Source organism: Trachurus trachurus (genome assembly GCF_905171665.1).
Source record: "Trachurus trachurus genome assembly, chromosome: 4".
Lineage (NCBI taxonomy): Eukaryota > Metazoa > Chordata > Actinopteri > Carangiformes > Carangidae > Trachurus > Trachurus trachurus.
The window spans coordinates 9,056,599-9,078,549 of record NC_139898.1 but is presented as its reverse complement, the minus strand read 5'-3'; the positions used below and the strand labels follow the sequence as shown (position 1 = coordinate 9,078,549).

The 21,951-nt window shown below is 40.3% G+C and overlaps 1 protein-coding gene across 1 annotated transcript in view; it reads right to left on the bottom strand.

The window, feature by feature from the left end:
• gabrg3 (gamma-aminobutyric acid type A receptor subunit gamma3) overlaps positions 1–21,951 on the bottom strand; it is a gene marked incomplete at its 3' end in the record, with an annotated part of 79,574 nt that overhangs the window by 13,027 nt on the left and 44,596 nt on the right. Inside the window, exons 2-4 of the mRNA XM_083970444.1 lie at positions 19,876–19,943; positions 3,939–4,159; positions 1,840–1,922 (exon numbers count right to left, since the gene is read on the bottom strand). Of these exons, the coding sequence (XP_083826570.1) occupies positions 1,840–1,922; positions 3,939–4,159; positions 19,876–19,878 (307 nt within the window). The 5' untranslated portion in view covers positions 19,879–19,943. The remainder of the gene's footprint in view (positions 1–1,839; positions 1,923–3,938; positions 4,160–19,875; positions 19,944–21,951) is intronic.

Here is a 21,951-nt window from a genome sequence, read left to right as displayed (position 1 = left end):
GTTGCCTTGAACGCACCATAACAGTCCTCGTCGCTACGTCGCCACATTCACGGCGTCCCTTGGCTGCACACACAGCCCTGCATGCCGTTCTCTCTCCTCATTGGATAAAAACTGTAGGATACGATAAATGTTTTCTCCTCGGCTCAGAGCAGAGCAGAGGGACTGGGAGACCCGTGTTTCGGTCCAAACACTCTATGTAAGTGATTGCTGTCGGAAGATATAACTATTTAAGACTTATATTAACACAAATATATCACTTACTTCTGCTTTAAGCATATATCTGTCTTCCAAATGTACAGAATACTGTGTCTGGGAACTTTGCTCAATCCACCATCATTTCATGGTGCTACCAAGAAGTAAACAGCTCTGGTCATGCGATAATGCATTTAGTTATGACTTCAAAATATTTGAATTAAACAGGTTAATACAAATGTTGGATATAATGGAGAATTTTCTAAACAAATCCAAGGATAACAGAGCAGGAAAAACCTGTCTCAGCCCTCCTTAATGTCACATTCTAAGTGCATGAATTATGAATTGTGATCAAACATTCACCTCAGAAGAAGCCAACCACTGTAAAACTGACTGTAAATATTACTTCTATCTTATAAAACCTGACAAGCTTGACATGCTGTAGCATCTACAGAGCATATACTGTGCTCTCTTACATCTGTCTGTTTAATCATGCTGCATTTCTGCATTATACTCAGCTGATTATTTCAAACCCCCAGAGCACGATGGCTCTAAAGAGGAACAAATCTGACTTAATCAGAAAACAGAGATGTTGTCATGGAAACCAAATGTAATGCCTGGTGGTTTCCTTAGGTAAGGAAATGGGTGTAATGGATCACAGCAGGATGGGTCCACAGGCATGGTAGTGGAGGGCAGCGCAGTGCAGTGTGCAGGTTTGAAGCTGTAATATGCTTCGCAAGGTGCAAGGTCTTCTCATATTAAATCTCACTGTGGTCTTGATGATAGATTGAAGAGGCTGCTGTAGATCCACAGAACATCACATCACCTCTGCTGCAAGCTTTATTTTCACCACACTGCTCTGAGGCTCAGACTGACACCAGGCTTAAGTGAAACGTCCTCCATATGGACTGACTCCCCTTAAATGTCACATCCAAATACCAAACAATGGGAAAATACAACAACATGAATTATACTGTGCAGCTTCTCTTGGCTAGATTAAACAAAATTCACCTATTAGAGGTGTCATGAAGTGAGCACGGGCCAAAGGATAACATAGGGTATTTGCCAAACAAGTTTAATGGAAATAAACTACTCCATAATATGTTATTGTATTATGCACTATGCTTTGTCCTCAATATAGCGTTAATGTAATGAAGCACTTCAGTACATGCTTATTGTTACTATAGTTCCCTTAGCTCTGTTGACACAAAAAAGTAGGGTGTATTTATATTATAAGTAAACTCACATTTAAATCCCCGAATCTATCTTGGCAATAAAAGCTATAATAATAATGATCATTTCATTTCTAGAGCTCTTTCCATCAAAGTGCTGTACAAGTTAAAAAAACAACAAAAACAATTTAAAAACATACACAGCAAAGATAATACACAAAAAAGAAAAGAAAGGCAAACCTACACCTACAGTAAGACTCATATCTTACATACAGTACATACAAGTGTCTTAAGCTTTGCTTTTTGCTATGTTATAATAACCATTAGTTAGTACCTAGTTAAGTGTGATATAGTAATGTAGGAGGTTATATCAATGAATGAATAGCAGGTAAGGTAGTAAGGTGCAGACAATTACACCTTATGTATATATTGTATAGATTGTAAAGCAACAATGTGTTGTGGGAGGCGTACTCACAACTGGAGAAGATGAGCGGACAGGAGTGTTCGTCCATTGGAAAGTTGTGCAGCTGCAGCTGACATTCTGCATTTATCGTCAGTCTGCAAAGAAGAGCAAGTGTGATAATACAGTAATTTACTGTAAAAGAATTCATTTCATTTTCTTGGGACTTTTAAAGTGTCACATAATCATGATTAATTAGCATTAGTCTCACACACTGGAGTTGGGAATACGTCTATCTCTTAATACATGGGTTACCCCTTGAGTTCCCCTCAAGGCCATTTGTAGTCAATAAACATTACAGAGACACTTTACCCTGCAATTATTTTTTATCACAGCATTGTGATAAAAAGTTTAGTATTGTGTGTGTTTCTTTGATGATGATCATGTGTTAACTTTAAAAATATATCATATCATATCAATGTAAATACCACATGTAGGTTCTGTGTAAATCTATCTGTGATGTAGCTAAAAGGTACCAGGACCACACAAAGCTGCAGATGCAATAATGTGTTGCTGATTGTCAATTATAAACCAGCTAAGGAAACAAGTATCTGAGGGGAAAAGAAGCTGCAGGAAGTGTTAGTGCCTCACCACACTACACGTGATGAAATAAGTCGACTGTTCCACCTATCAGATGAACAGAGTTTGTGTTCTACAGTTGTGAAGCTACAGTGGAAATCATTAGAGAAAAAATATGTGAAAAGCATCACAAATCAATGACTTTTTCTTTTTTGTTTTGTGCTAGTCAGCAGTCATTAGGATGCTACAGTAACATGTCGAACTAAGGTGGTGAGTATAGTAAATGTTGTAGTGAATGTTAGACTTCTGCTCACGTTAGCATTTAGCTCAAAACACCGCAGCACCACCTTCACAGATGTGCCATCTCTCTGTCCATCCAGCCACACAGAGTGCAAGACACGAGTCACATCGACAACTCCGAGGAAATTAAATTAAAAATGATGTAATATTTCAGGATCTGACACAGATAAAAAAAAAAAGAATAAGAAAAGAGAGGGAAATAAATCTTTGGGCTTCTGGAGCGATCTTTGAACCTCATTAAAGCGTGGAATTTGGACAATGCTATGCACGTGGGTGAGGCACAGATATCACAAAATGTCATCTCTGTTTACTCCAGCCAAGCCAATGCAAAATTAATGCCAAATGACATTTCATTCTCTTTCTCTCATGCCATCAACGGATATTACTCCTCAAAGTTTGCGTGCTCCTGATTAGTCAATATTAGGAGAAGTGTGTGAGGGAGGATCTGCCTGGGCTTTCTTTGTGACCTGACTCACTCATAGAAATGATTTTACTTTTTTCTTGTAGCAGGAATGCACTGGCTTACTGTGACTGTGTAATATGGATCGGCAGTGTTATTCTCCTAAAATACAGGAAAATCAAAACAAACTGTATGGGTATCACACCTGGAAATATTAACATTTAAACATAAGGACTAACAAGGACATGGGAAAGATGCTTATTACTGAAGGAGCACTTTATATTAATGTGGAGTGCTCCAATTACAAAGAGTGCTTCAGGGCACGTGGGTGGCTGCCTCGGTAAATTGGTCTTGAAGCTTAAACAGGCAGTTTGCACTTACAATTGATAATAACAAGGGCTAATTGCTTTGTGGTGCTCCTTTTGAGGAGTGTTTACATCATAGATTGTCTTACATAAATGTCTTAGTGAATAAGACAGTGTTTGTGTCTCAGACAATACAAATGGATTGATTGATTGATTGATAGATAAAACTTATTGGTTCCCAAGGGAATGTTTCAGTGGTCACACTGCACAGGAAATATACTGTAGGGACTCGGGGAAGTAATTATAGAAGCATGTTGAGAATGCAGCTATCAGATAATAGGCTGCGTACTATCCAATAAATTAGACAGTGCCATGTATTAAAATCACTCCGTATGGTTATACTAGAGCAAATCCTATTTATCATGGTAATTATTTCAAGTCAAGTTCTTCCAACTCAGAAGTGCCAACAGCAGAGTCTAGACTATTAATATAATATACTTGTACAAACATAATAGATACGATAGATAGATAGATAGATAGATAGATAGATAGATAGATAGATAGATAGATAGATAGACTTCTGTGTTTACCTCAGGGTGTAAAGTATCTTCCCATCATTCCATATCCGGAGCAGCTGGTTGGGCATTGTAATCCAGTGTGAATCGGCCCTCTTGGAGTTTCTGAAGATGGTGTCTGGTAGCCAAATAAGTCCGACCATATTGCTGTTTAGAGTCAGTATTTTTATTGTGCTGTTGTATCTGAGACGGCTGTCTGTCCATGTCTGGGCAAAGATGATGTCGATTTGGTATTCCTGACAAGAGAAGACCACAAGACATGTCAGTGGATATATACGGCAGGATCATTTGGAGCCGTGTCATTTCTAATGGTGTCACAAATGCTGCTCTGAAAAGAAAGAGAGAACTTCACCCTCTTTATAAGAGCATTTGATTTTCTCTTTCAGTGACAACGAATATACCATCTCTCATTCATCTATTTCACCAGCAAGAGCAGTTATCATTTTCCTTGTCACTGGCTCTGTGTGGACTGGATGTGACCTGGCACCTCTCAGTGATCTGCTGCTCTCACCACTGTGCTGCAGGCAAACTCTCCAAGCTGCATGGTGCGTTTTAAGCTCCTGTCAGTGCCTCAACGCCAACTTTTATTTGTTGACAGAAATAACTCATCCAAAAACTTACTAGGGTTCAAATGATGATTGAAAAACCTGAATATGAAAATATGGGGGGGCAACCGCCGTTCCGCCATCCCTCCATCCCGGCCTCTAATTTTTTCTTTTTTTAAACATCCTGTTTTTTCTTTTTTTAAACATCCTACCTTTCCGACAATTCCTTTAATAGCATATTTTTTTCCCCAAAAGGTTTTACACTGGTTGGGCTTAGGCAATGATGAAAGGAGTTGGTTAAGTTTAGTAAAAAGACCAGGTAGAGGCTAGACAGGCCAGATAGATAGAGTGCAGATGTAGAGAGTCCAGATAAGTAGGAGGGAGTCACCTGTTGAGTAACGCACATTTCCTTACATTGAAAGTCTCGTTGGAATGGTGGAACGATGGCATGTCGGAATAGCGGTATGTCTGAGTGGTGGGATGTCGGAATGACAGCATGTAACTGAAAATATGAAGTTAATGTGAGGTGAGTTTTCATGCCAAGTTGCACTGCAGCCATGGAGAATAAACAGTTGACAGTAAAAATCCTTGATGAAAACCGACCACGTTTCACACTCAATTAAAGGTGTAGTTTGACTTTTTGGAAAATGCCCTTTTTTCTGAGTTAGATGAAGTCAAGATGGAGTCATAAGAATATCTGCCAAGAAAATGTGTGTGAATTTAGCAGTCAGTTAGCTTAGCCTAGCATGAAGTCTGGAAGTGAGAAACAGCTAAGGTGAGGAAGTCAGCCTACCAGCACCACTAAAGCTCCAAAATGAACTAATTTTAATAACCCATGGATGAATGATCTGCATGAATATTAACTAATATAATAACAGAAATATAATGTCTATTGTTTTAATTTACAGCATCTAATTTATACAGTTAGAGCAATACTTTCCTCTACTGCTGCTGACTTAAGATATTCAGGCTGATGGTGCATTGTCTACATGAAACACTGATCCACCATACAGCTGCTTTACCCACAGATTTAGTAGCTAACTGGTACAGTAACTGTAGCAATTTTAACACCTTGAGGTGTGAAACACTAATCACTTGATGTTTTTTAAACCATTCCCCGCAAGTAGGCTACATGTGCAGACATTATGACTTACCTGACTAACCGTATGTAAAAAAGATTAACCATCGAGAGGAGTAAATAATAGAAAAATAGTGAAAACACACTAATTGTGCACATTCACAGAGCAGTAAGTTTCCCTGTAAAACATCTGCATCTGCTCTTTAATTTGTACCAGGGTTGTGATTAAAAGAACCACTGACTGCTGCTTCACATTAATTGCACAGTAGATGCAATTCAATGAGGGGAACAGCTGCTCCATTAATTGTGAATAAGAAGATACATGGTTATACTTACAGTTATATAAGTGGTAATGTAAATAATGTCTATTTTGCACCAACAACATTAACAACAAAATTATGCAAATACTGTAAGGATGACTAGCCCCCATTTTCTAACTTTTCTGACAGAGATGTTGTTATGCACACCCAGAGGGTCGCAGCTGCAGCTGGGTTCTCAGCATCCTCTTTAGCAACAATGCACATGAAGATGTGGAGTGTAATGAAATTGAAAATAGTCTGCCCTCCTCCTCCAACCCACATCTTTTCATACTGCTGCCACCGCCTGAAATGCATTTGACCTTTTACCCAGTCTCTGCACCAGTTTGAATAACTCGCCAATTAGGATGAAGTCTATAATCAAGAGAACTACTGGGTGCTCATGACCTTTAATTGTGTGGAGCTCAGTGGATTTGAAAAAAAAGAACATAATGTAAGATTTAATGACCAGTGGAGGAGCAGGAGCTGCAAATCAAATAAATAGAGCTACAGAAGGAGGACGCGAGGCAAACCTCAAATAACAAACACACCTAAATTTCTACATCTGATCTCTTGTTAAATTTGATAAAAGAAGTGATTTTAACTATGCCGGAAGAGTATCGACCTCACTCCCCCTCCCCGCTGCTTGCAGCTGCTTTGAGCCACCCCAGCAGACATTGCTGTGAAGAAAATGGGTCTTTCACCTGAAACGCCTGAGAGGCGCTGCTATATTAAGGCTGCTGATGTAGAGGTATTGTATGCGCTCACAGTCAAATGAAAGATACTGCTGTTCAGTAGAAATGGACCCCAAATGATATAAGTGGAGTATAGACTATTTTTTCCTCTTGAGACATGCAGATCTGACAGGTGCTGCATGGAAATACCACCTGCACTGTTGAAGTGAAACTTGTTTTAGTACTGGAAGGTCTGGGGCTGTTTCTTCCAGGCTTGGCCTCATAGCTCAATTTAAGAAGAAATTGGATGTTACACTACTTTGGAATAGTTTTTCTCAACCACTTTCATACAAAGGAGCACTGCACCATGAAAATAAAACTCATGGACCAGCTGAGTCCCCTAACAGCCACAAAACCGGAACAGCCTAATTCCTCAACACTATTAAGGGTGTAGTAAGCTTGGCCTTATCCATTGTGAATGTATGATGATTACCAGGTTGTGATGAAATCTTAGCTGCCTACTCAGTGTCCCCATGCACAAAGCCAGGCCAATAAGGAAACTGTTTCCCATATTTGGTGTTTAAGAAGCTGGGTATTGCTGATGGTATTGCAACTGAGCTCAGTCTTGATTGGAAATGAAAGGGTGTTCAGTCAGCTCTGGGTATCCTTTCAAAACTACACCTAGTTTTTTGTTTTGTTTTATTATTATTATTATTATTATTATTATTATTATTATTATTATTATTATTATTATTATTATTATTATTATTATTATTATTATTTGCTTATTTTTTTATACCTACACAATCTCAGTTCACCTGCTTAAATTTTTATGAAGGCTTAAAGTCCTGCATAGTCAGGTAAAGCCAAGATGGCAGCAGTAGAGCTGCCCACTCTGAACTTCACCTCAGAAACCAGTGGGTAGCCTACAGTACAGCTTTCAGACATTGTCCCTTATTTTTACAAGACAGGAGTTGCAGAGCTATATCATTAAACACTCATGTTCCTGGCTGGCTAGCATGTTAGCCATTAGTTAGCCTTCTGAAAAAATTCTCCCTGTGGCCATTGCAAGTATGTCACCAAGCTTCAAGTACCTCTCTCTTTGTTAAAAGATGTGGGTGGACCTCGCTGTGACACGAATGGTCCAGGGCTAAGTGCTCCAGAAAAGAGATGCTGCACCATGATGTCATGTATTGGCTAACCTCTGTTCCACCCGCTGCTTTTACTCAGCGTAGTCTCTCATTCAGCATTTGTTTGATTAATATAACTAAAAGAATGAAGGGGGCTGATGCATCACATATAGTAAGGTGATATTAGTTATTGACCTTTAAGGAAAATTTGTCTCAGCCCATTGACATTCCAACACTCAACACTTATTTAAAAGTTGCATATTTTACATTTTTCCAGTGTTTTATTTTTGGATATATTTTTTTTGTGAGAACTAAAAACAATCTCAGTGTAGTTTAACAGGTTTCTCTCTGGACCTCGAGTAACAACAGTAAACCAATCAGAAGAGAGGAGGCTCCAAGTTATTCAATTTGTTTTTAAATCACAGTTTGTTGTGACATCACAAAGTTACAGAAGTTCTAGCATATTTTAAGGCTCAGTTTCTTAATATAGGCTGTGCACATTTCTCAGGAGGTAGAGCAGGTTGTTCACTAATCAGAAGATCGGTGGTTTGATCACTGGCCCCTCCGCTCCACATGTCAAAGTGTCATTGGGCAATGGGCAAGATACTAAACCCAAAATAGCCCCCAACGTGTCATCGGTGAACATGTGGTAGAAAAAAAATAAAACTGTGTGTGAATGTGACTAGTGCTGTGGAGTGTATTGAGTGGTTGTTAAGACAAGCTCCACATACAGTAAATGCACTCCATTTAATCATTTCACTTAATCATTAGTTACTGGCTTTGTTGCAAATATCAACCGTATCGTGAGTTTCAACAGAACATGGATGTTCTGTTTTTTCTTGGATTGAAACTTTCACTAATTTCACAGCAGTTTTTTTTCCTCAATTGTCAGTACAAAATTGTCTCTGTTGCCCTCCGTGGTCTAGTGTGGATTTCCTCTTTATGACACGAGACAAAGTGAAATATTTAATTCAACCATTAATAATTATGTCCATTAATTCTCACTAAAAGATGTTAATATGGGTCAAGCTGAACAGATGTACTTTTGGATTATGCCAAAAAAAAGAAAAAAGAAAAAAATCCCTGTCCCCCTTTAAATCATGAAGACAAATTGCATTACTATTCATAATTGAAAATCTACACGTGGTTAATGTCAACTGGTATGTGAGGAATTATTCTGACAGAGTTTACCCAGTGCTTAAAATGACCAGAATACAAATCAGACAGAGACTGGGCTGACTAATGACTCAGTGTGGCATGAAGTGACAGAAGCCCCCTACCACGATGACACCACTGCCCTGTGTCGCCTGGTTTGGTGCAGCATTTCATTTCTGTGAGAGGAGAGTGGAGGCATATTCCACTGACCTTCCTGGCCCTTAATGCAAATAAGACACTAATGATCATTTTGAGATGCAAAGAATTTTATAGATGAACCATGGTCCACTCTGTTGTCTGAGCTGTGTAGGATGGCCCTAATCAACATACTGTATTTGGTATATGCAGAGTGCAAGAATCCAAGCAAAATACCATCCCATTACTAGTTTCCCCTCCTTTCTTGCAGGGCTGCACAAAGCTATGTGTCTCTGAAAAAAGGAGCAGTATAAATACATCCCAGTGCTTTATACTAAACATAGCAGCAGAAAACTTCCCTGTGCAACTTAAGAGGGGATCTGAACCTGTGGAATAAAATACGATTGTCAACCATGTCAAATGTTGTGCTAAGATCAGGTAAAACCAAAGCTCTACAATCACCTGCCTCTTAGGAGGGGTGTTTCAATTTTACAAAATCCAGACTGAATACTGTCAGAAAGTCAGTGCAATTCCAGTATTTGGAGAAGTTGCAATTTGGAAACAGACGTGTAATTTGATGACAAGGAGGGATCCAGGTTTGATTTGGTTAACAATGATTTATTTATTCTATGAAGGTTGAAACATCATCCATGGACACAGAACAGAAAGAATCCAGGATGGGTGGATATGACAAGCCACGGAGTGGATAAGGATGTATAATGTGATCCAACATCTCTCAAATATTTAAAGAAGGTAGCAGTGCAGTCACTGTTTGAGAGGATTTGCCATTTAGGGGTGCTGGCAGAGACACTGGAGTTTATTGTGTCAAACTGGACTAACAGACTTTCTTAATGGAGGATAATAAGCAGCCTTCACCGAGACGTTGAAAGTGCACAAGTCCAGTAGTCTGTGAAGCTTTGTGGATTTCCACAGACACACAGTGTTCCTGCATTGCTCTCTCTCTGATGTCCTCGTTAGAGGAAGCTAAAGGTCACATGGACTGGGACAAAACTTGCACCTAGGCTACAGTAGTGTGACCTGCTGCTCAGAGCATTTTCAGCTGCTTTCTGTGTTAGGACTGGGGATCCAATACAGCATGCTGCGGTGCAACAACACCCATAAACTTGCTTCACTTTGGCTTTATTATATTTGTATGAAACAACTTGTATAGCTCATATATGCATGTAGCCCGCCGTTGTGTCGAAACATCAACATCCAAAATTAGGGACATTTCTGTATCTCCCTTTGGTAAGTCTTACAGCGTGCAGGTCTGGTAAAACTGCAAACTCTAAAACATCCATAAGGAGCTGCCTACATCTCACCAAAAGCATGTACTGTAAGGAAAAGCTCCTGCCACCTGCAACCCAACCGAGTAGCTGTGGTTATAGTGGATGGAGATTAGAATTTGTTGAACATGCTGCACTGCTCTCAAGGCAGTTTAATGCCACACATGAAACACTTGTTATTGTTGTGTATTATTCATGTTTTACAGTCCAATTCATTTGATCAACCCCAACAGAGCTGTCCAACATAGTTTGTTTTTTTCGCTTTACCAACTGCCAATATGTCAGGGAGAGAGAAACCAAATCCACATTTCTGAATGGGCATCTCGGAGATGAAAAGTCCATGTTCTACAATCTGTCCTGCAGGAAACAGCAGCGCCCTTGTTGAAACATTTGCTGGCATTTCATGTTGGCGAGAAGAAATTAAATTTTGATTCAACTGCTGCAACAACATGCAATAAGATATGAAGAAAAGTCCTGTTAGATGTTTTCAGCTGTAAAATGAACTTGTCGGTGCTCTCTGTTGGGAAAATGATGTTCTGTAATGGAGACAAAGGATATACTGTATGCATGACCTCAACCATGTATTATGTCTACAGTGTACTGCTATTTCTAGTTGTCCGCAACTCCGCATACAGTATACCTGGAATAATAAGCTAACATCTGCCAATGCATGTGCTGAGCACTACATCCAGCAGCACTACAATGTGAATGGGGTGTGCTTAGAGGTATTGGAAGATTTATTTGCTTTGTTTGTGTAGCAATTAGTTTAAATTCTGAGGAACGTGGTGCAGCAGATGGTTTGTTAAACACCATCTGGAAACAAGGCTCTGTTGGAAGGTTGGAAACTGTTTGGTGAAGGATGGATGCTTGTAAAAAGAACTTGCCAGGTGATTGGATGAACCATCTGTCTATCCCCATCTTCAACAACCAATCCGATTGGTTTTCCTGAAGCCAGCAGGAGAAGTGTGAAAACATATTTTCCTTAGAGAAAATCCTTCAGTTCTGTTCTCAGTTTGTTCTTTCAATTCTTTCAATACGCTCCAGTTCTGATGCTACACCAGCAACTATACTAAACTCTGCCAGAGCCACCATGTCTCTTTCTGTAGTCACAACTAAGACACTGTGGTGGACATTTTATTATTATTCTTTGGAGTAGGCCAAGTCTCTGTAGTTTTAGCCTTGTAGTAACCTGTAACCAATTGAACCCTGACTGCAATAAACCTTGGGGTGAGCAAGGACAGTAGGATGAACTTTTTGAGACTAAACTGTGTTGTAAATTCCTGTAGTTAAAGCAACAACTGTGGTCCCCATAACATCACCTATGGGACACACATCTGTTGATTATTGCACCTTGATTGTTTTATTGCCTAGGAGAGCTCATCTTATTAATGGGAATGAGATGACCAGAGGCATAAGATGGAGTATAAGAAGGGACTGCAACCACTGGTCAGTGGGCACAACCCTGAGCTGCTGGACTGCTGTGTGGTTCTGTGTTGTGTCCCTCTCTATAGAGAATAAATCATTGCGCATGTTATTTCACTGGCCTTGTTTTTTGACCCTCCAGCTGCAGCATATATGAATCCGGTGGATTATATAGTTCGGACAGAAGACTCAACTCAGGGAGGAGATTGAGGATTGGAACAAGCACACAGAGGCAGACTGAGTTTTGAGCAGGCACCATGTATTGAAAAAAACAACCAATAATACACAACCAAAGTTGGCATAAATTAACTTTAAGAAAATATATGAATAATAAATAAAAGTAAATTATTCAATTATTTGATTTGCAAAAGAAAGAAAATAATTCAAAAGAATAGCCCACCAAGTTCCCTGGCACAATGGGTTAATACCCGGTACCCTCAGTTCAGTGTTCACAGTTCATATCCAAGACTTTATTCTTCTGATTTCAGCCCTGCGTTCCAACCCGACACAGTCCATCCAGGTGTGGAATGAACTGGGGGATCGGTGAAAATCTTAAGTCAAGGACCATCTGGTAGCTCGCCATCGTAATCATCAACATTATCATCATCGACACCTGACCCCAGAACTCTGCAGCAGACCCAGCGGTAGTCGGCTCCTGCAGCGTGGATGGACGTCTACTAATAAACTGCCGTGATTGCAGCAACCCGTCAAGTGAGTGCTGACATGACTATCGCGTGATTACAGGTTACACCGCAACACCAGAAGTACTGCGATAACAAAAGGGGAGACAGAAAAAGAGAGAAAAGGCTACTTTCTGCACACAGCCCTAAAAAATTCCGCAACAACACTTTCTAACCTGCCAGCAGCTCACCCCCATAAATTGAAGACTGTTCAGACCAACAGCCAATAGCTTGGATCTGGACAGGATGGAGATCCAGCTGCTTTGCAAGGTCTTCTTCCCAGTTGAGTGGTCCAACAAAGAACAGGATCTTTACACCTTACACACATTTGTCTACAGTAAATCTATTGAAAGAACACAGGTGGCACAAAAGTTATCGATATTTAATGTTGAGAAGAACATCTGAATTGACAGTGTCGCCGCCCTACATCCAGTTAATTGAAAACTGCTGAATCCAACTGACTCTGTCCTGTGAATTTCCTTTTCTTACTGTTCCTACATACAGCACAGGATGTGAAGTACTGGCCAAATTATTACTGTCTCTGATAATCTCCAAGGGCTTTGATTGCAGGTTGCAGAGCAGCAGCAGCAGCAGCAGCAGCAGTGGAGTCCGTCCGCTCTGCTCTCAGGTCTTGATGGGAATCACAACAGTTCAGTGCCAGAGTCCAGAGTTGTGTTGTTGCAGCAGAGACTGTCTGTCTGCACCACTGAGGACAGAGGCTGCTCTGTGGTGTGGCCACAGTATCATCACCATAGACTGTATCATCACATACTGTAGGTAAAACAGGAAAGATATTTTTGTCAGTTTATTACTGATGGAGCCACACTCGCAGCACATTAACATTCCACTGAGATCTGTTCTCTTTGTGGCGTTACCAAGAGCCTCATTATACGATCCTCGTGCTGATGACTTCATTACCTAAATCTTCCAGCCAGAAAAAATGAAAGAATTAGATGCACCACTGGCTGATGAAGTGAAAACTCAATTTCTGGATGTGAGTCATCCAGTGGCTAAGTTGGACCATCTGACCAGTGTGTTGAAGAAAGGATTTTATGATGTGGATAACAAATTATCACGGCCATTTAAAATCACAGCAGGTATGAGCCAAACAAATACAGTGGGCTGCAAATTGCAGGGACATTAAAAATTAATAATGTGCTTGGAGCTCAAGAAAAGCACAGTACCAAAGGATGTTGCATTAGTCACACTAGCAGTTCACTTATACAGTGGGAAATGAACTGGCATGGATCCTGCATTTCTCTGGGCGTCCAGAGTGTGAGTGAGTGGGAAGCTCTCTCCACATGGTGAGAATAGCATCAGGGACCCCACTGGCACCGGCTTTTGTTTTGGCAGGAATTCCTGGATTATCCGAGGTTGCCTTGGACACTGCGTGACCCACAAGTATAAAAATAGCTTCTTCATAATTACAAAGATGCTTTCCTCTCCAGTTTAGCATAATGTTAACTGCTTATTGAAAACACAGCAGCTCTTCTTATTGTTTCTTCTGAATGGGGCACTTATGGTTTGCTTCACTGTCACTATGCCTAATGAAGAGAAAAGGAAAGATAGACTGGAAGAAAAGACAAATACAATATAAGATGAATGCAACCGTGGCATTTTAAAAGCTTTTTTATCATATGCCTGTCTTAGCCTGTCACCTCACTACAGAACACAATGAGGAAATCACACAAAAAACCACATAAAATCCAGTGAAGCGTCCGATTTTATGAGACAATAGATGTCTTGTTACTTTTTTAGAAATAGCAGCGAAGATTACTTTATTTGCATCTTTATTAATTCCATGTGGATATGTGACCACCTCATCTAATCTTTTGCACGACCATAAAAGGGAGAAAACACAATTTACTAAGTTATTTTCTCCTCTGCAGCTCTTATTTCTGAAAATAATTCAAAATGAATGGGTTTGTTGGTATACTGCACTTAAAAATTCTAAAAGATGAAAAAAACTTTCATTTATTAACAGAAAATGTTTGTACTGTATGGGTAAGGAGCTCAGACATCCGACAGATCCAGTTGATGGTGTCACAATGGCAGCGCCTTTCAGACGAATGCAGATATTCAAGGCACTGCCAACTGAGGACTTTGGTCAAGAGCCAAAATAAACTAGAAAGATTACATGAAAGGAAAAATCAGTTGTTGTGTTGATGGCTCACTTCCTGTTTTTAGCCGCTCAGGCTAAAGAGCAGTACAAATATCAATGACTCAGTATGAATGAAGTAGTCACCTGCAGCTGCAGCTTCTTTCAAAATCATTCATGCGTTGTACATACGTAGGCAGTCCCACCCTGGTGTGATAGATCCTGGTAGAATACTTAAGGTGACTAATGAACATTATTAAATTCACTTCTTTTGGATTTTAAATGGACTCTTCTCCATATGTGTGGAAAAGAGTTTTCTCTTTGATTGTGATTTTGATGTGAAAATGGCCTCATTTCCTCCAAAGGGAAGAGAATTAATTACCGTCTGTCTCTTGGAGAAGCCATGACACCCTGAATTATGGCTACACTGCATTGTAATTAGAAACAATACAAGTTTGACAACTGATATGACTGTACAGTATATGAATTCTTCTGTGAAAAAGGGGCTTTAAATTAGCTTGCCACATAAAAAAAAGAAAGGGTGCTTGAGGGCACTGAATATAGCAGGAAATATTCAGTAACAATAGGCTCTTATGTATGCATGTACTGTAGGATAAATATTTCATAAATGTCATCATAAAGCCTGGGACTTTGTTTTGCTATGTGGTTACATGTTTCATATAAGGTTGGCGTGACAGGGTCAAATAATGCAGGGACTGTTTTATCTATGGCACACAGAAAATATGTCTCCCCTGTGATCAGAGAGACATTTAACTCAGGTTTCATCTCTCTGAAATGGTAAAAAAAAAAAAAAAAAAAAAACTCACTCCTCACTTCTTGGCTCAAGTAGAAAAACTTTATATTTCAGAAAGCAAATACTGCAAAAATATAACTCAGGTGGCATTAATTACAAGAAGCTTAGAACTCCCAGTCCGGTGTGCCCACTTTTATTTTTTTGGAGTTTTTCCATTTCTCCTTTTATTGAGAGACGTGAGAGAGAATTTTAACTGTATTTCTGATCGTTTGTTTTAATTATGACTTGCATGTTTTATTTTTCTGTGTCAAGTGTTTTGCAACCTGCGTTTTATCATCCATCACTCACCAAGAGAGCAAAGCACTGTAATTCCCAAAATGCCAAACCAATTTAAGTATTTCTTTTTCACAAGAAGAACTTGCTGGAGAATCTTCAGCTACAGAAAAAAATGTCCAAATACATCTTCCTTGAACGATGCCCGAAAATCCATGTGGCAATATAATAAGCAATACATTTTCTGTTGATCAACTAAAATTAATTGTTTCATTGCTTAATGTATCTTAGTAATGAGAAATAGTTTTTCAGAGTCTTAGCCAGTTTAAAAGGGTAATATTTTACAACATGCAGTATCTTAATGTGACCCATCTTTGAAACAGCGAGACAGGAAACACAAGCTTCAATTCGCAGCCTGTTCTGTTTATCCTACAGTTCGTATGCCTGCTCAGCCTCTTGAGACCTTATCAGCAGATAATAATAAGAGACCAGAACTGTGACACAAGTGATTTGAGTCTAGTTATTAAAAACTTCAGACTCAGACCTCATCAGATAACATCAAGAGCATTGATCTCGATGAACTGAACCATCCAGTGTCCACTTTCTTTAAATCAGTTTCCCTTTCAACTAAAGAATTTTCACCTCATGTCCCTCTGACCATCCATGTGCTCTGAATCCTTCTCCTTCATTTATCAGTTCTTCAAATACATTAACCATCCTGGGTATTCACAAGAAGAACTTGCTGGAGAATCCAGCTTCTAACCAGGATTTAGAATAGACTTCAAAATCCTTCTGCTGACTTATAAGGCTCTTAATGATAAAGCTCCAACCTATCTGAAAGAACTAATCATTCCTTACTGTCCTACCAGAGCACTCCGCTCCCAGAACGCAGGTCTGTTAGTGACTCCCAGTATCTCTAAAAACAGACTGGGAGGTAGAGCCTTCAGTTACCGGGCTCCTTTACTGTGGAACCAGCTCTCTCCATGGGTCAAAGAGGCAGACACTCTAGCTACATTTAAGTCTAGACTTAAGACCTTCCTCTATGACAGGGCTTTTAGTTAGGGCTGGTTCAGGTAGCTCTGAACCATTTTATAGCTACGCTGCTATAGGCTTAGACTGCTGGGAACACATCTGGTTACACAGAGCCCTCTCCTCTCCTCTCCTCTCCTCTCCTCTCCTCTCCTCTCCTCTCCTCTCCTCTCCTCTCCTCTCCTCTCCTCTCCTCTCCTCTCCTCTCTCCAAGTTTGGCCTTGGTGTCTCGCACTCTCTCTGTGTTTCCGCAGATCCACCGGAGCTCCATCTCTCTGCACCAGCCGCCGCCTACATCGCCCCCCTCCCACCCTTTCCCCTGCTGTTAGACCGGCCTCCCCTCCCTTCCCATGGACCAGTCTACCACCCAGTCCTCCCATCGAGCTGGCCGGCTCTCCCTGCCCCCCCCCCCCTCCCCTCACTAGAGACTGCCTTCATCAACTCCTGCTAACATTTCCATATTCCGCACATTTTGTGACAAACTGTAAACTGTTTTCTTGTCTGTAACAACATCTATTGCACGTCTGTCCGTCCTGGGTGAGGGATCCCTCCTCTGTTGCTCACCCTGAGGTTTCTCCTGTTTTTCCCTGTTAAAAGGGTTTCCATGGAGTTTTTCCTCAGTCGATGTGAGGGTCTAAGGACAGAGGATGTTGCTACGATGCCATGTAAAGCCCTTTGAGACAAACTGTTTGTAAAAACGGGCTATACAAATAAAATTGCCTTGCCTTGCCTTGCCTTGCCTTAAATCCAGCTATCCTACATCCTCTAACTCACTTCTGTCTACTGTATATCCACTGTGGCCTCACTTCTAGAGTCTTGTGAGCTGTCATTTAGATAAGTATGAAATCACACCTCTAGGAGATAAAGTGCTGCAGAGTGCAAATACGTGCAGGAAAAAATAACAGGAAATGACAATATAAAAGCTGCAGAGAGGGCAATCACACACTATGGGCTATAGTACTTCCGTTACAGGTGAGTTTTTAACAGCTTATTCAACATGTGTCATCATGAAGATGATGTCTCTCAGTTTCAGATTGTCAGAGTGATACGACCTAGAACCATTGTTCAGTGAACTCAAACAGGGCCAGTTTCACTGAGATATTTCAGGGTGGTCTGTGGTGTTGGTCCATTCTTCACTGTGCCCAAACATCAGTCTAATGGCACTCAGACTGTTCCTCAAAAATAAAGACTGACCCCTTTTAAGCCAGAAACATTAGACACCTCAACACCAAGCAGGTCTAAGGCCGATGCTACCATGGTAACAATCAATGAATTGCCCTGACCAAAACAGATTTTTCGTCATATTGTTTCACTCTTTGCTGAATTTCTCAACTGAAACGTCCTTGTTACTCTTCCAAAAGACAGATGAAGTCCTCAATTTTTATTTATTTATTTATTTTAACAAGTCCGTTACCCATATTCACTGTAGGCCTACTGTACTCTGTCTCATAATTTAGTCTGAGTTTAGGCCCACTCTATCCACAGCCTACCGGTGTGCTGAAATTCACCTAAGTGTTATTTTGATAGTTGAAATTGAATTAATACTGGAGAGCAGGAATATATATACAGTATATAGTTAATTCGATTTCAATCATCAAAATAACATTTAGGTGCATTTCAGCATAGGCTACTGAAAGAGTAGGCCTAAACTCAGACTATAGTACAAGACAGAGTACAGTACAGTGAAAGAGATTTGTTAAGATAACAACTGAGGACTTCAACTGAGGATCTGCATGTAACCACTCATGATGAACATGTGGCTCCAGGTGGAGGTGAAGGAAACAATATGTATTCTTTCGGATGATCCTGTATTGTATGGAAGGATGAAACCCCACACTTGATATCAGTGCCCAAATTCAGGGGCTACATTCTCCAGACGCTACATTTGAAGCCTGATGGTGTCACGGTGTTGTAACTGTCCCATTTTGACAGTTCCTTCAGAGGCAAATTCCCTTTTTTTCTGAGCAAAACAGGCTCCAGCAGGTGTGGTCAAACCCATTCCAAGATTCACTGCATGCTGCTGGTAATGAAAATGACTGGAAATGACACTGACAGTGAGCCTAGGGATTACACTGTAAGATGAAAGTATTTCAGCTCAGCTGTAACTGTTCACCTGTTTAAACCGAAGGCCTTAAAGCACAGTGTGTGACACCGAGTGAAAATCCTCTGGGGGTTCAGACCAGCTCATTTCAGTTGAGCCTTAACAGTCAGCGGCATCCCTGAATGGTGACACAGCTATAGTCTCAATCATCAATATCTCAATCTGTGCCAACATGAATGTGAATGAGAAAACATATTGTACATTTTTTGCTACTTTAGCATAAAACAATTTTTTAATCTTTTAATGAAAGAGTCAACTGATCTTAAAGGGATAGTTCACCCTAGAATGATATTTCGCTCATTATCTACTCACCCTCATGTTGACTAAGGGCTGGAAGAATTATCAGAGTCCACCGTCCCTTCTCTGAGTTACAGGGGGTCTCGGCGTCGCAGTGCATTTCAATGCAACCGTTGCAAAGGGACACCAGAGCTCTTCGTAAAAAAACACACACAAAAAAACATCCAAATACCTCCATGATGCTCGTATGTAATGTCCGTCTTGTGCTGAAGCCCCAAATTGCGTAATTGTCCTGAAAAAAATTAAATAAGTCTATATTTTAAGCTTGTTTGTAGCGGAAGCTTCTCGAAGCTCCTCTTCCTGGTCCGTCCAAATATCGCGTGATTTGCGCCGGCGTCAGTGCGGTTACTGCGAATCACACGATATTTGGACGGACCAGGAAGAGGAGCTTCGAGAAGCTTCCGCTACAAACAAGCTTAAAATATAGACTTATTTAATTTTTTTCGGGACAATTACGCAATTTGGGGCTTCAGCACAAGACGGACATTACATACGAGCATCATGGAGGTATTTGGATGTTTTTTTGTGTGTGTTTTTTTACGAAGAGCTCTGGTGTCCCTTTGCAACCGTTGCATTGAAATGCACTGCTACGCCGAGACCCCCTGTAACTCAGAGAAGGGACGGTGGACTCTGATAATTCTTCCAGCCCTTAGTCAACATGAGGGTGAGTAGATAATGAGCGAAATATCATTCTAGGGTGAACTATCCCTTTAAGTTTTTATATTAGCATTATACTTTATATTACCTGTGCACATGTTGTTTTGATAAAATCACTAAATAATCAATTGAGTGATGCCTCTCTGTAAGAAAACGTCTTTCTCACATATCTAAGACACAGTTTTCTCTGACATGCAGCTCGTCTCCCACCTTTGCACCACGACCGCTGCTCGTGTTGAAATCACAGGCAACACACAGTTCAATCACAGGACCACACAGGACCGCATCATGGTGCGGACACAAATAGACTGAACACACCAGAAGTGAAATGGACTGACTCACCATATTTATTGAAGACACTGGTCCGATGCTGTTCACAAATATGTCCACATCTATGACAGTTGGCTTGACTGTGGAAAAAAAGAGCGACATAATTACTGATCAGGACTTTTGATTCAGGCACTGCATCTGCTGTTTCTAAAAATCAAAGAGACAAAGTGAAGCTGGATCAATGACACTTTATTGTACCGAGTCCTTTGAAGAGCGAGTGGCTGCAGAGGGAAGCAGTCCTCGGGGAGTTGTAGTTGTTAGTAATGATCACACATTAGTCTTCATCACATAAACAGGAGTAATGAAAGTGTTCTCTTGAACGCGGCAATTTGCATCTATGTGCTTTCACAAAGAGACCGAGCAGCAGGCCACACAAAACACCAGAGCACAACACACTGTTGTAACTTCACGTCAGAAGAAAAGATGTCTCTGACAACTCCATGTAGAGGAGGGGGAGGCTCAGAGCAGACCACTGGTTCTTAATCCCACCTCTCCCTGCTGGTTTTTTTTTATCCAGCCAGCCAATCATGGGCTGAACTCCACCTGGGAAGCTGCATGAATGTAATTAACTGATAAACCAGCGGTGCCTCTATCCCTGATTGGACCCAAATGAAGCTCTGTGGTGGTTTACATCCTCCCTCTAAACCCAGTGTCTTCCACATAATCTGAAGGTGAGAGATAATTGTCTATGTTAACAACACAGAGGCCTTTAGTTTTAGTTTCTCAGCTGCAGAATCAGCTCAGATGGTGAAGAGCTTAGCTGTAATGGGTCGTCTGTGTTAGTTGCCATACAATGTATAAAAAAAACTGACTTGTTGAGATCGATCAGGTTTCACTCAGTCTGAATAAAATTCCTCTAACACCTAGGACTGACACCATCTTAATGTTATCTTCATCTTCACTAACTTTTGCCACAGTCAGTGTTAAACTATGAGTTATCCCTGTGTTAGACTGAACCAGCAGGATCCATTATCATCAGTGTAGAGTGAATTTAACTGCTGCAAATTCTATGATAATATTAATTAGTGCAACTTTAAAACAAAACAGGGATTTACTGTCCTAACTATCAGCATTACAGAGGCAACAGACAACAGATTATTCAAAGCGAATCCTTTCCCTTTAACAAGACTATTGTTGCGAGGTGCCAGAGGAGCCATGATGCCACACTCAGACAATACAGAAAGGTCCTGCATGGCAGACAGAGGAGGGCGATCTGCCTCACTGTCTTTCATCTAGATTTCACAGGCTGCATCACCCCAGAAACACACACTGGCACACACAGTTCAGGTCATACACACCATGTTGTAAGAAGAGATGTCTCTATTTTGTGTAGCACCCCATCACTCAGTATGTACTATACGTTATGATCAGGTAGTTACCACAAAGGTTTACTAATCAATACTTATCCAATTACTATATTTTGATTAATGGACCCCAGACAACATAATAAAGGGCAAGGATGAATTTACTAGTTTTGTTTATCCTTTTATATAAATTTACTCTATAAATGTACCCCTTTAATAAAAGTAAACAGTAACGTAATTTATCACTCACAAACAAATTATAATTCTTGTGATAATAAAGAAATTATACATCTTATTGGACCTTTGGAAGTGACTTGAAAATATATATATACTTCTCTACAACTCTATTGGACCTTTATATTGAACAGTCAATATTTAGGCACCACCAATAACTAATGGGCCCACAGAGAATGGCGCACACCACTTTCTGCTTATGGTTTCTTTCCTTCTCTCTGACCTTTGCTGTCGAACTTCATCCAATCACTACAGGTGACATTAACTGACTATCTGTTTACTCAGTTAAACCAAAGATACTCTACTATGACAAGATGGCTCATTACAAGCTGCAGCAATGATATGAAATGGTACACTTCCTGTCTCCTGAGTGGGCGTGGTCACCTGTACCTCGTGTTGTGAATGTGTGTGTGGATGGATAAAAGTGAAGTTATATTTTCTTATGATAACATTACATACAGCTAACAGTCATATTTGGAGTTGTTTTCAAGGTAAATTCATGCAAAACTGCTGAATAGCATTTCCATCGGGGGCAGTTTTTCGGTAAGCA